This window comes from Sphaeramia orbicularis, chromosome 18 (assembly GCF_902148855.1).
Source record: "Sphaeramia orbicularis chromosome 18, fSphaOr1.1, whole genome shotgun sequence".
Lineage (NCBI taxonomy): Eukaryota > Metazoa > Chordata > Actinopteri > Kurtiformes > Apogonidae > Sphaeramia > Sphaeramia orbicularis.
In genome coordinates this window covers 8,702-23,682 of record NC_043974.1, presented here as the reverse complement: position 1 = coordinate 23,682, position 14,981 = coordinate 8,702, and the positions used below count along the sequence as shown (strand labels likewise).

Here is a 14,981-nt window from a genome sequence, read left to right as displayed (position 1 = left end):
AAAAAAAACATTAAATTATGAAAATATTTACATTTACAAACCCTCCTGTACCAATAAAATGTGACTAACCTGAACAAACATGAACAACCTGAAATGTCTGAAGAAAGTTCAGCACAATTTGAACTATTTTCTTCCTGTTACCAAACAGCCCCTCCCCCTTAGCCCTTCCCCTCCAACACATTGAGAATCACCCAAAATGGAGGGGTAGGGGTAACGGGGAGGGGCCAAGGGGTGAATTTGGATTGGGCTTCAGTTTGACGCTCCATCACTGTGTTCAGCCTGAGGTCTTTAAAGACCAGTGGAGGCCTGCTGAGTGTTTATTCAGCTGTGGGAGTCATAAACTAATAGGATGAAAGACACAAATTTAGACTTTGCTCAAATCCAAATTCGGTATTCTTCCATAAGATTAGGAAACAATGCTGAAGGTGACTCAAGGGGGCTTTCAACAAAACCCTTGGATGTTCAGTTGGACAACAAGATTTGAGTTACATTGTGCTGCTTCAACTGGATCAATTGCTGCATTTCCACTACTTGGAACCGGCTAGACTCCACTCTGGTACCAGGTCCTATTCCAGACCCTTTCCACTCTGGTACCAGGTCCTATTCCAGACCATTTCCACTCTGGTACCAGGTCCTATTCCAGACCCTTTCCACTCTGGTACCAGGTCCTATTCCAGACCCTTTCCACTCTGGTACCAGGTCCTATTCCAGACCCTTTCCACTCTGGTACCAGGTCCTATTCCAGACCCTTTCCACTCTGGTACCAGGTCCTATTCCAGACCCTTTCCACTCTGGTACCAGGTCCTCTTCCAGACCCTTTCCATTCCAGATCCTCCCTCTTTCCAGTCCCTGGTCGTCATAGCGATGCGGTGCGTTCCTTCTGTGTGCTCTGCTCACAGTTGCTGATAAACTCACTGGTTGCCTGTTGTCTGGTCAAACTCCTGCTGAATGTTTGCGTCTGAACCTCCTGGACAAACCATGGTGTAGTTTTACAGACTGTCATCATGTGGATTCACCTACTGACAGATTTACTGGAAAAGGGCGGGGCACACACACCACTCTGACCAATCAGAGCTCTGCAGTGTTTACACAGTGTCACCTTTAGGATCTGGTCCCCAGTCCTGGAACCTCAGAGGAGGAGGTACCAAAAAACTAGTACCAGGTACCAGATTCCAAAAAACTAGTACCAGGTACCAGATTCCAAAGAACTAGGACCAGGTACCAGAGTCCAGGTCCTTTTCCATAATGGGAACACAAAAAAAGCTGAGTCGAGTTGAGTCAAATCAAGTCGGTACCACGTCGTGGAAATGCTGCAAATGTGACCCAGTCAACGTAACCTGGGGGAGGGGGGCGGGGCTTGGACCCTGTTAAGATTTCTTGCCATGCTAATTTTGTTTGTGTCCTTGTCAGTACTGATGACAGTTTAATGCATGTGTGCAGAAGGGATGACTGTCAGTAGCTAATATCATCTGAACCGATCAGCACTATTCAGACGTGTTTTTCTGAACAGGATTTCATCATCTGCATAGAGATGTTCCTGGCTGCCATCGCTCACCACTACACCTTCACCTACAAACCCTACGTCCAGGTAAACACTCAGCTCATTTATGGAGCATTTAGACCAGGGCTGTCCAACCCTGGTCCTGGAGAGCCACAGTCCTGCATGTTTCAGATGTTTCCCTCTTCAAACACACCTGACGGTCGTTATCAGTCTTCTGCAGAGCTGGAGGATAGGGTTATCATTTGAATCAGGTGTGCTGGAAGAGGGAAACATCTGAAACATGCAGGATAGTGGATCTGCAGGACCAGGGTTGGACAGCCCTGGTTTAGACTGTCATGGATACGATGTTTCATCTACTGTTCTAAACTGTCTGTACCCAAGACAAGCCTGTGTTGAAAATGTAAAGAGTACAAAATACAGATATTTGTCTGAAAATGTAGGGAGTTAAAATAAAAAGTTATATGAAAACTGAACACTGAACCAAAGCACATACACCAGAACAGGTTTGAATGTGTACTGCATCTTCCAGGAGGCAGAGGAGGGCTCGTGTTTCGACAGTTTTTTGGCGATGTGGGATTTCTCTGACATCCAAGCTGATGTCACAGAGCAGGTCCGCCATGTGGGTGAGTGTCTGATACAGACGATACTAGGGCTGTGTGTAGGGGAGAATCTGGTGATACGATACTAATCACAATACTAGGATCACCATACAATATATCACGATATATCATGATACTGTTAAAAAGGCAGTTTTTTGGTTCTTTCTTTTTTTAATGTTTATTTCCTTGAAGAATTGAATTCCATCATAAATCTGCACAAATCCTAAACACATTTGTATTTGATCCCAACAGGATCTAATGTTCTATCAGCAAATGTTCCAACTGTGTTCAAACTGAAATTCTGTTTTCCAGACATTCCAGTTTCAGATCCTGTTCAAATGTTCAGATTCTATGAGTTCACAACTAACATCAGAACAGGATTGGAGTTCAATCCAAACAAAGGAACCAACATCTGCCTCAGACAGAAAAAAGTGCTTTTAGGATGAGTGTTAAATAATAATAAATAAAATATAAACAATAAAGAAAAACAAAAAAACTAAAATGAACCTCCACCATATCTGCATTTGAATAAATTCCTAAAAATATCAGTACAGTATGTTTTAATATTGATACAGTATTGTGAAATGAAATATTGCGATATATTGCAGAATGGATATGTTAGGTCGTCCCATTTTTGGGACCTCTTTTCCGATCACACCCTAAATTTGTCCAGTTCATCTCTTATATTTCAGTAACTCCCAAAAAAGTTTTGGCCCAAATCGTACAGTTTTAGACCCCCCCCCACTGCCATCTTTAGGTCCAATCCCAGGTTTTTTCAGATTTCTTTCTGTCCTAGTCTGATTTCACAGATCTGCACTCAGAACATCTGATCCTACAGTACCCACCTGGTACCCTCCCTTTAATGCACTTCAGCAGATACCCACAAATGCAGGATTTTCCATTAAAAATGGGTTTTCTGCACTGGGCGGACGGGCACCCTAAAGATGGAGGTGGGGGGGGTCTAAAACTGTACGGACTGGGACGAAATTTTTTGGGGGGAGTTACTGAAATATAAGAGATGAACTGGACAGATTAAGAGTGTGATCGGAAAAGAAGTCCCAAAAATGAGACGGCCTACCCATATTTTCTAACACCCACCCCCCCCATCAGTAAGTCTGACCCCCCCCCCATCAGTAACTCTGACCCCTCCCACCCCATCAGTAACTCTGACCCCTCCCTCAGGTCGTACGTTTCTGGGTCGTCCAAATAAGATGTACTTTGGAACGTTGGCGAGGCCTGAACACACCGAACACACCGGCCTCCTGACGGCCAGCTCCCAGGATCCTCTGGTGGCGGCGGCCACATCTATGCCGTCCTCGCCTTCTTCCAGTGGGCGGTACCAAGGCCTAGGACACACCCCCGCCCCTCACTCTATCTCTGCTCCTGCGGGGTTTACGTCTTCGTCCTGGGAGGACGACAGCGACGGCTCCTCCCCCCCACCTGCAGGTGAACCCCAGTAGGAGGAGGCTTCTCATCTGTACGCTCCTGTTTGAACCACGGCAGGTGTGTTCTGGAACGGCAACAGGAAAATGCAGACGTGGACTCACCTGAAGGGTTGGTTCTGAACAGTGACTCTGGCTGTAACCGTGGACAGATGGATGGATTTACTCTGAACTCAAAGACACTTCACACTCTGTGATGTCAAAGCCATGTGTTTGAACAAACCTGAACTATTTTTCACCTAATTCTCCAGATTCAATGTATGAAATCTGTATTTGAAGTCAAATGATGTCATTTTAATAAATGTATGTCCAGCTGTTGAAAAGAATGAAAGCGATCTGTTTGAGAAGAGAAGACAAGAGAAGAGAAGATCAACTTTATTGATTTCAAAAGAAAGAAAGGTTTGAATAATTCTGGATTTTTCATTCTAGTTTAGTTTGATTTAGTTTGGACTTTTTTTTTCTGTAATTCAGTTTGTTTTAATTAGTTTTTAGAGCAGGTTTGATAGTTTTGATTCGTTTTCGTTTTCTTCTAAATGCTTCGTTTTAGTTTAGTTTAGTTTAAAGTAAGTAAGTAAGTAAAGTAAATTTTATTTATAGAGCACTTTTCACAGACAGAGTCACAAAGTGCTTTATCAGTTCAAATCAGAATCAAATGAACTCTACAGACCCAACAGAATCCTTCAGGAGCAAACACTTGTGATTGGTGACAGTGGAAGGAAAAACTTCCCTTTAACAGCAGAAACCTGGAGCAGACCCAGACTCCTGAAGGATGGACGTCTGCCTGGACCAGTTGGGGTTAAAGAGAGAGAGAGAGTAAAGGAGGAGAAAAGAGAGAGCGATAGAGATATAGAGAGACTGGGGGAGGGGGGACGACACATGGAGTACGTTATGATGAATACATAGAGTGTAATCAGTCTGTGGTGGTCCTGGGTCAGGTGGGAGACTAAAAGCCTTTTTGAACAGGAGGGTTTGGAGGTGTTTCTTAAAGCTCTGTACAGAGTCCATGGACCGTAGGTGTAGAGGCAGGTCATTCCATAGACGTGGTGCCACAGCTTTAACAGACCTGTCACCGCGTGTGCTAAAACAGGTCCGTGGAACCATCAGCAGGTGTGTGGAACCATCAGCAGGTGTGTGGAACCATCAGCAGGTGTGTGGAACCATCAGCAGGTGTGTGGAACCATCAGCAGGTGCTGTCCTGAAGACCTCAGGCTACGAGTCGAGCTGTAGGGCTGGATCAGGGAAGCAATGTATGCAGGGGCCTGGCCATGTAGGGCCCGGAAAGTTAGCACAAGAATTTTGAAATGAAGACGATATAGAACAGGAGCCAGTGGAGAGATTTAAGGATGGGAGTGATGTGGGTTCTCCTGTTTGTGCGGGTCAGGAGCCTGGCAGCAGAGTTCTGGACAAACTGTAGACGGGCCAGTTCCTTCTTGTTTAAGCATGTAAACAGGCTGTTGCAGTAGTCTAAGCGAGAAGACACAAAAGCGTGAACGATCATCTCGAGCTCATTTGTGGACACCATAGATCTGAGTTTGGAGATGTTGCGTAGGTGGAAGAAACAGTTTTTGACTAGGTGTTTGGAGTAGAATTCTAAAGACATGTCCTGGTCAAAGATGACTCCCAGATTCCTCAGTTTGGTCTTTACCGAGGAACTCAGGTCTCCAAGGTGATGTTTGATCCCTGGGATTGCACTATCCGGGGCAATGATGAGGGTCTGTGTTTGACTGGAGTTCAGCTGGAGGCTGTTCTCATTTAGCCACTGCTTCAGCTCTGACAAGCAGATGATTAAGGAACTCAGTTTGTGGGGCTCAGAGGAGTTAAAGGAGCAGTACATCTGGATGTCATCTGTGAATAGATGATAGGAGACATCACTGTACTGTTGGATAATGTGGCCAAGTGGGAGGACATAGAGTAAGAATAGGACTGGTCCCAGGACAGAGCCTTGGGGCACACCACACAGTAGATCCGCTGAGTCAGATTGGAAGTTGTTTATTGACACAGTGAAGCTTCTGCCAGTCAGGTAAGAGGAGAACCAGTCTAGCACAGGACCTGACATCCCTACCAGGTCCCTCAGTCTCTCAATCATTATGGTATGGTCCACTGTGTCAAAGGCCGAGGACAGATCTAGCAGGACCAAGACCGTGGATTTCCCGGAGTCAGCCTCCATCAGGATGTCACTAGACACTTTTAATAGTGCGGTTTGTGTTGAGTGGCGTTGTCTGAACCCAGACTGAAAAGTGTCATAGATCTGGTGTGTCTCCAGAAAAGCTGTAAGTTGTTTAGACACTGCCTTCTCAAGGATTTTGGCCAATAGGGGGAGCTTTGAAATGGGCCTGTAGCTTTTGAAGTCTGTGGGGTCCAGTGTGGTTTTCTTTAGTTTAGGTTCTATGATGGCCTGTTTGAAGGAGCTGGGAAACAAACCAGTTGAGAGCGACAGGTTAAAAAACTTTGTGACCCATGGTCCAATAGTGTCAAAGACACCGACAAGGAGCTTATGGGGGAGGAGGTCTGCAGAGTTGGAGGAGGGTTTCGTTTTGGATAAAAGTGCTGAGATGTCCTCCAGTGTCACAGGGTCGAAAGAGGACCAGGTTTGGAGAGGGGGATCAGATAGGGTCAGACGGCCAGAGGGTGGTGGGATATTGTGTTTAATATCCCTGATCTTGTCTGTGAAGAAGTTTAGGAAGTCACTGCTGTCAGCTTTACAGAGCACGGGGGGGGGGGGCAGCAGGGGACACAATGGACTGGATTGTGTCAAAGATTACTTTGGGGTTTTTCTTGTTTGTGGCTATAAGTTTGTGGAAGTAGCTGGATCTTGCCTCCTTAATCATTTTATTTAATGAGGTTATGAGATCTTTCAGATGTAACCTGTGTACTTCCAACTGGGTTGATTTCCAAAGACGCTCAGTTTTGTGACAAGTTCTCCTTAGGTTTAAGATGTTTTCATTTATCCAGGGACAAGACCACTTACCAGTGACATTAGTTTTCACGGGAGCCACCTGGTCAAGAATAGAGCTGCAGTGTGTGGAGAAGCACTGGATAAACTCATCAACATCAGGACACTCATTAAGAAGACTAGGGTTAAACAGGGCACGGAAATCCTGGGCTGTGGACTCTGTAATGATCCTCCTCTTGGCCCTTCTAGGTGCAGGCTTGGGCTCAAGAGGCACACATAAGTCAAAAAACACACCACAATGATCACTCAAGTGGACATCCTCAACACACACATTTGTGACGTGTAAGCCCAATGAGAAAACCAGGTCCAGGGTGTGGCCTTTCCTGTGGGTGGGGCCAGATACATGTTGTTTGAGGTTAAAAGTGTCAGTCATGGCTAAAAGTTCCATTGCTGGGCTGGATGAATTGTTGTTAATGTGCAGATTGAAATCCCCAAGAATTAAAACCTTCTCCAGTTTTATTATTGATGTTAGGAAATCACTGAAATCGCTTAAGAAGGCACCAGCAGGGCCAGGGGGACGGGAGATTAAGAAACAGTAAAACACACTGGACGAGCCAATCTGGATCATTTGTGACTCAGATGAGTGAAAGTCATCGGTGCTCATCCCTCTGCATATGTATTTGTCCTGGTGCACTACAGCAAGGCCACCGCCCCGGCGACAGGGGCGGGGCTGACCAACAGCAGAGCAGCCAGGAGGGCACAGTTCATTTAAATGAATGAACTCCCCATCCCTTTGCCACGTCTCCGTCAGGAATAATGCATCCAAGTTCCTGTTGGTAAAAAGCTCATTTAGGGAGAAGGATTTATTGGCAATGGAACGTGCATTTAGTAATCCAAACCGGCTAGGTGGTGGTGACATCATGGTGTTCGTGTCCGCTGGGTGTAATGGGATTTGTGTCAACCACCTACGGTGCCTTTAGCAGAGTGAGACCCCATAAAAGACCTGGATATGACAGGAATGGGGAAGAGCAAGGCAGAGGTGTAGGCTGCTGGAGATGGGGAAGGAGAAGAGGAATTCACTGAGGTGGTTAGTTGACAGGTGGACAGTGAGGGCCTGGGAGAGGAGGAGAGATCAGCTGGGGTGTTGTTTATTCTCACTACAGATTTTATAGGAGACTCTGAACGTGGTGATATTAGATGTGACCAGCAGGGGGAGCAGGTGACTGCAGCAGAAGAGGGAGGGCATAGTCACATTGGTGTGGGTGTGGTTTTAGTCAGGACCACATGTTGGATGTTTTGAGCCCAGACCCTGCTGCCCAGTCTAGAAGGGTGGACACCATCGGACTTGTAGAAGGAGGGGCGGTTCCAGAACAGATTAAAGTTATCAATAAAACTGAAGCCGTTCAGAGCAGAGGCGGACTGGAGCCAGGTGTTCAGGCTGAGGAGGCGGCTGAAACGGCCCACACCACGGGCAAAGGAGGGGAGGGGCCCGGAAATGAAAACAGCCTTCCCGCATCCTTTCAGTTTATCAAAGAGATTTTTAAAATGAACCTTCATCACTTCGGACTGTTGAAGAGAAGTGTCATTGAAGCCCACGTGAACTATGATCCGGGTAACGGTGGACGGCAGTGAGAGCAGCAGCTGAGGGAGTTCATGGAGGATGGAGGTGACGGTGGAACCAGGAAAACACCTGGTTATGGCGTTAAAGAAACGGACGTGACGGATGATGGAGTCCCCGAGGATAGCGGTGGTCGGAGGGAAAAGTGGTCGAGGAGACGGTGTTGAAGGTGAAGGGTTCCTGGTCTCTCTAGGTGGACATTCCACGGGTGGGCCGTCGGAGTGACGGCAGACGGCCTCTCGGAGGAGGCGGCGCCGGGCAGAGGAGCGGACCGAGGAGCGGACCGAGGAGCGGGGACCCTTGTTCAACGGCTTTACAGGAGGACCGGCTTTAGGACCGTCGCCGGTAATCAGCTCGGTGGCAGCCACGGTGTCAGCAGGAGCCGGTTCCCGGACAGAGCCAGGTGGGATGGGGGGCACACCAGCTGTGGCGGGGGGAGCCGGAGCGTTCTCCACGGACAGGACGGCGAAGCGGTTTGATGTGTTGATGGTCGGCGGTGGTGAGTCTTTGCTCGTGTTCTTTTTGCGGCCACGAATCACCACTTCAGACCAGGGTGTAGAACACGGGGGACGAGAACAGGCAGAGGAAGGATCCCATAACACCGTATCATCACAGGAGTCTTTGGGCTTCTCTGCGCTTTTCAGGAACAGACTGGACAGTGTGGGAAGGCGGCTGGAGAAACCACAGAGCTGGGCATTTTTCTCCGCGAGTTCTGCGGAGAGGCGCAGTATTTCCTCTTTGAGGTCCGCGATAGTTTGGTAAGCCTTTACCAGGGTTTTGTTTGCTTGGACGAGAGGACTATCTCCAGCTGATGAGGATGACGCCATGGTGGAAGCAGCGAGATACCGGGCAGAGCGCGGGAAGCGATGGGTGACAGCCAGAGGTAAGGATCCACTGACAATACTGACCTGTCCTGATGGAGGTTTGGGTTGATAGCGTCAAGTTAAAAAGACACAATTAAGAGGTTGGGTTCAAGTGAGTAAGCGTTGAAAGGCAAGAAATAAGTAGTTAAAAGGCTGGATTTCTGAGAGTAGATCCGCCGGCGGTTTGACAGCATGCGCAGTTTGACAGAACCCAAAATGGTTTAGTTTTAGTTTAGTTGTAGTTTTAGTTTCAGTTTAGTTGTAGTTTAGTTGTAGTTTAGTTGTAGTTCAGTTGTAGTTCAGTTGTAGTTTAGTTTTAGTTCAGTTGTAGTTCAGTTGTAGTTCAGTTGTAGTTCAGTTGTAGTTCAGTTGTAGTTCAGTTGTAGTTCAGTGGTCTCTTTTCTCTTCTTCTCTGTGCTCCTATTCAAATCAATCCCAGACAGGACTCTGCTGCTTTAGTCTCCATGTTTCCAGGTAGAGTGGGGACCAGAAGACGACTGGAAACCACAAGTGAACACAAGTGACGGAGCAAAAAGTGTCGTATGGAGACAGCACAGAAAACTGAGAGAGACAAAGAAATCCATTGAACATCAATCTGACATTGACAAAGACCAAAACCAAGGGAATTGGATCCATAAGTTTTATCCATTTTAGTTAGTTTTGTAAACACACAATACAGTTTCAGTTAGTTATGGTTTTTTTCTTTTAATTATAGTTTTTATTTATTTCAGTTAACGAAAATGTTTTAACCATTCTAGTTTTGGTCATTTCGTTAGTTTTCGTTAATGATTCTAACCTTGTTTTGCACATGTTAGTCAAGTTTCAAGGTTCCTTTATCTCTACCTGTGGGTAGATTTGTTTTGCAGATGAGGTGATTGCTTTGGCATTACAACAAAACATATGTAGCAAGAATAGGACACCAAATTATTTAAGAATGGAGTGTTGATTCATTGATTAATTTAATTATAGATTTATAACTAAGCTTAAACTTAAATCAACCCAAAACAATAATTTGGAAATCTTGCAAAGATTGATAGTTCATTGACTGCACAGGGAACCCATGCGTGAAAAGGTAGTACACAAATAATTGACTGAGGCAGCAGATTTATACACATATACATAATTAAAACTAAAACTAAACTAAGACACACAAATAACATAGAGACAAGAGACAGATATGATAAAAGGGAACAGGAGATTATGGACAGGAGAATACGTAGATTAAGTTGGCAGAGGGCTATATTCAAGGTATTATAACGTTAGTGAGGTTACATTGAGGTAAACCTACTTAAATTGGAATAACACCAACTCAGATAAATCAGGAGCAAGTTTTCTTACAAGTTGTAAGTGGATGTAGCAGCTGGCACGGCCTTGATGGTGGATGAATGAAGTTGGAATGATGTCTTCTGAAGGCTGCGGGTCTTGACTTTTCTGACGGAGTTCGAAGCAGGACCAGGCTGTGACGCGACGTGCTCACGCTGGAGGTCTGAAGTTCTGCTGGCTGGAGGAGGTGCACAGCTGGCTCTGGCGGCTGGTTCTGGAAAGCTCGCCAGGAGAAGTTGAGAACAGCGAAGATGATAAAGCTCTTTGGAGAAAGCTCTTTGCGTGGTTGAGAGCAGCGAGGGTGGAAAAAGCTCTGATGAAAAGTTGGTTTCATTTACTTTTATAGTTCTGTCCAAAAACCAACTCGGCACGCCTTCCTCGTGCATATTGATGAGTCATCGATGCCTCGGGGCGTTGCCTTCTTTGTCTGTTTCGGCGGGAATCCGGCCTCCTTTGTATGTCGTTTGCATATCTCAAAGTATCACGTTTCTCTTCCCTCTTAGGCAGACAGAGGGGGAGAGGACGTTGTGCAGACTTGTAAGAAAACTTTGCATCCTTTAAATAAGATCCTTGAATAAGATCACTCAAATTTTATACATCACCTGTAACCTCACTCGGCCTTAATAAACTAAGCACCATTATTCAGACATGCTATAAGCAGTAATATTCTTACTTTCAACATAATTCACCGTGAACATGATCAGGACACACATATGTGAAACCACAGGTCAGGCAAATGGCTTAAGTATTACGTCTACATAAAAGAGTTAACGAGCTGAGTTAATCAACATTAACACATAATGTAATACATTATTACCATGGCACATATAGTGATTTTGGTTACTCAGTCTATTTCTTCTTCTGGGTTCATCTTCACCTCTGGATAAGCAACATAATAAAACACAGATGTTGAGAGGACGAAGTCGGCTAAGTGTAAACACAAGTTCCGGGGTGCTCCCAATTACCATGACAGGGGAAATGTCTCTTGATGAAGAACAGAAGACAATGGCTGAGGAAGTATTTTTTAAGTCCATTAGGCTCATTCCTTAAGATCATCTGTCTTCGTAAATGTCATTTGCAGAGGATGTCCGTGCATTGACCTGATAACCAACCAATCAGCATGGTTGTTCAGGAATTTGGTTTGACCCGGAGAGGAAAATAATATAATTTATAATTCTGTTTTCGACTCTGTTCACTCACTGGACCGTCGTGAGGCTACACATACATTGAACCTGTTCAACAGGTATTTGATCAAGTGTACAGGGTGGGGAAGCAAAATGTACAATATTCTGAGGCAGGGATTGAAAGACAGTGTATGACCAGTTAGTTTATTGAAAGTCATGAGAATTTATTTGCCACAAGAAAACTGACATAATAGAAAATGTTTTTATTCTATGTGTCCTCCTTCTTTCTCAATAACTGCCTTCACACACTTCCTGAAACTTGCGCAAGTGTTCCTCAAATATTGGGGTGACAACTTCTCCCATTCTTCTTTAATAGTATCTTCCAGACTTTCTGGTAATAGTTTTGCTCATAGTCATTCTCTTCTTTCCATTATAAACAGTCTTTATGGACACTCCAACTATTTTGGAAATCTCCTTTGGTGTGACGAGTGCATTCAGCAAATCACACACTCTTTGACGTTTGCTTTCCTGATTACTCATATGGGCAAAAGTTTGTGAAAAGGTATGGATAATAGTGTTAGGTATGATTATGACATCAGTATATGTTTGGGTTCAAAACAACTGACGTAGTGTCTGCTGAGAAAAAACAACTACATGTTCATTGTACATTTGGCTTCCCCACCCTGTAAAGACAGAAAGTGCTCAGTGTTCCACCATTCAACAGTACAGCAGCATGGATAAGGAAAAGAATAAAAGAAATATATAAATGAGATCAAATTTAAAAAAAAAAACCAAGATGCAATAAAACACAATAAAAACCCCCAAAAAATAAAAACAGCCTCAAGGATAAAAACCAGAATAAGAACATAAAATTTAAAAATTAGAAGTAACAATAATAATAATAATAATAATAATAATAATAATAATAATAATAATAATAATAATAGAGCAAAGAAATAGGATAAATAACTAAAATAAGTAAATAAAGTACAATGTCACTATTTCTTCTTGAGCTGTAATAAACTTACAAGGGAGAAATTCAAATGTACAGCAGCACAAGATGATAAGCATCAATACAATAGAATAAAAAGATAAAACCAAAAAATAAGTGTGTACCCTGTGCTGAGCTTAAAGGTTGAAAGTATGAGGTGTGTGAGCTGACAGGAAGTTTATGTTGGATCACAGGTGTCAAACATGCGGCCCAGGGGCCACATCTGGCCCACCACAGGTTCCAATCTGTCCCATGAGATGAATTTATGAAATGCAACAGTGACACTGAAGAAATGAACAGTCATTGGTGTCAAAATCCTTTTAATTCAGGTTCCACATACACACACACAGTCCAATTAGATTTCCAGTGGGTCAGAACCAGTCAAATATGATCAGAATAACCTATAAATAATGACAACCCCACATGTGCTCTGTGTTTTTTGGGTGTAAAAAAGTAAAATTATGAGAAAATGTTTCCATTACCAAACTATACTTTTATAAAAAACATGAATAACCTGAACAAATATGAACAAACGGAAATGTCTGAAGAAAAGTAAATGTAATTGGACCAATATTCTGTCTGTTATTAAATGTTTTGTGTGATTGTAACGCACATGTGTAAATGATAAACTGATCAGCTGAGGCAGAATATTGGTAAAATTACACTTGTTTTTCTTCAGACAATTCCAGTTGTTCATGTTATTCAGATTTTTAAGGAAACTTTGTAGATGTAAACCTGATCACAATAGAATTGTACTTTTTTCACTGTTGTTATTTTCCTGGTTGGGTCCACTGCAGATCAAACTGGACTGAATGTGGAACTGAACTAACAGGAGTTTGACTCCTGTCAGTTCAGTTCCACATTCAGCCCAAACGGATTTCAAGTGGGCCGGAACAGTAAAATAATAACAGAATAACTTGTAAATAACGACAAATCCAAATTTTTCTCTTTGTTTTAGTGCAGGTCTGTTAAACTCATGTCAGTTCAGTTCCACATTCAGCCCAAACTGATCTGCAGTGGGCTGAACCAGTCAAATAATAACAGAATAATATAGAAATAATGTCAACTCTAAACTTTCCTCTATGTTTTAGAGCAAAAAAAAAAAGTCAACTTATGTAATGAAAAGGTTTACATCTACAAACTATCCTTTAAAACAATGTGAATATCATGAACAAACTGAAATTTCTTAAGAAAACTAAGTGCATTTTTTACACAATTGTGTCTCAGTTTATCATTTCCACATGTACATTATAACTGACAGAGCACAGTGGATCTACAAACACACAAAACATTAAATCGCAGGTAGAATATTGGTACAGTTACACTTCAGACATTTCAAAATGTTCATATTTGTTGAGGTTATTCGTGTTTTTGTGAAATGTTAGTTTTAGTGTAAATGCAGTAAAATGGCATGAAAATGTTTACGTTTACAAAGGGAAGTTGTGAGTATTTCTATGTTATTATGACAGTATTTGACTGATCCAACCCACTGGAGGTTAAATTAGTCTGAATGTGGAACCTGAACTAAAAGGATTAATTTCTTCAGTGTAATTTTTGCATTTCATAAATTCATCCCAGGGGCCAGACTGGACCCTTAGGTGGGCTGGATTTGGCCCCTGGGACGCATGTTTGACACCTGTGTTTTAGTGCAATCAAAATAAAATTATGAAAATACAAACATTTACAAACTATCCAAACAAAATGATGTGAATAACCTGAAAAAACTGAAATTCCTTGAAAAAAATAAGTGCAATTTTAACAATATTACACCTCAGCTTACCATTTATACGTACATATTACAGATTGGATCCACAAAGGAACCAAATATTTAATAACAGGAAGAATAATGTTCAAATTTCACTTTTCAGGTGTAATGGCTAAATTCCTTAGATCCATATATATTCATTTATATTTTCCTATATTTCATATGTCATATAGGCTTCTAACTCCATTTCAGATCTTTTCATGTCCCTGTGTATTCAGAGCAGTTTGGACCTCTGTGTGTTGTGTCCACAGTAGAAGGCCAAACCCACAGTTCTCACAGGGGTCTGATCTCTCAGTTCCTGACACTAACCAGAACACTTTCCACTCATCATCATGTTCTCATGGCAGACAGAAGACTACAGTGTGATTTGTGTTTGTGGGTTCAGAGCGTCTCAGTCTTTAGTCTGAGGGGGATCTGTTTCTATGGAGCTCCAAATAAAGGGATTTCTTTGACACTGAACGTTTGAACTGACCCTTCTTTATTGGAGACGAATTAGTAGAGTAATATTTTTTCCATAACACAGGTTTCAGGTTTTTCGCATTCAGGATAGTTTGTAAATGTTAATATTTTCATAATTTAATGTAACTTTTTACACTAAAACTAAGAGAAAAATTTGGAGTTGTCATTATTTACAGGTGTAATGTCATGTTCTAATTTTCACATTAAACTCAGAACATTTGGAGTCATTATTTATCGGTTATGATGCTGTTGTTTTAGTTGAGATCACATTGTTCTGTATGTGGAACCTGAACTAAAATGAGTTCCACATCCTTGGTTGTGAATTTCTTCAGTGTAATTTTTGTGCTTTGTAAATTCATCCCAGGGCCGGACTGGAACCTTTGGGGGGCCGGTTTTGGCCCCC

The 14,981-nt window shown here is 43.0% G+C and overlaps 1 protein-coding gene across 1 annotated transcript in view; it reads left to right on the top strand.

Moving 5' to 3' along the window:
- Positions 1-3,866, top strand: part of LOC115438892 (transmembrane protein 184C-like) — a 31,163-nt gene extending 27,297 nt beyond the window's left edge. Inside the window, exons 9-11 of the mRNA XM_030162775.1 lie at positions 1,511-1,588; positions 2,031-2,124; positions 3,283-3,866. Coding sequence (XP_030018635.1) covers positions 1,511-1,588; positions 2,031-2,124; positions 3,283-3,560 — 450 coding nt within the window. The 3' untranslated portion in view covers positions 3,561-3,866. The remainder of the gene's footprint in view (positions 1-1,510; positions 1,589-2,030; positions 2,125-3,282) is intronic.
- Positions 3,867-14,981: the final 11,115 nt, after the last annotated feature.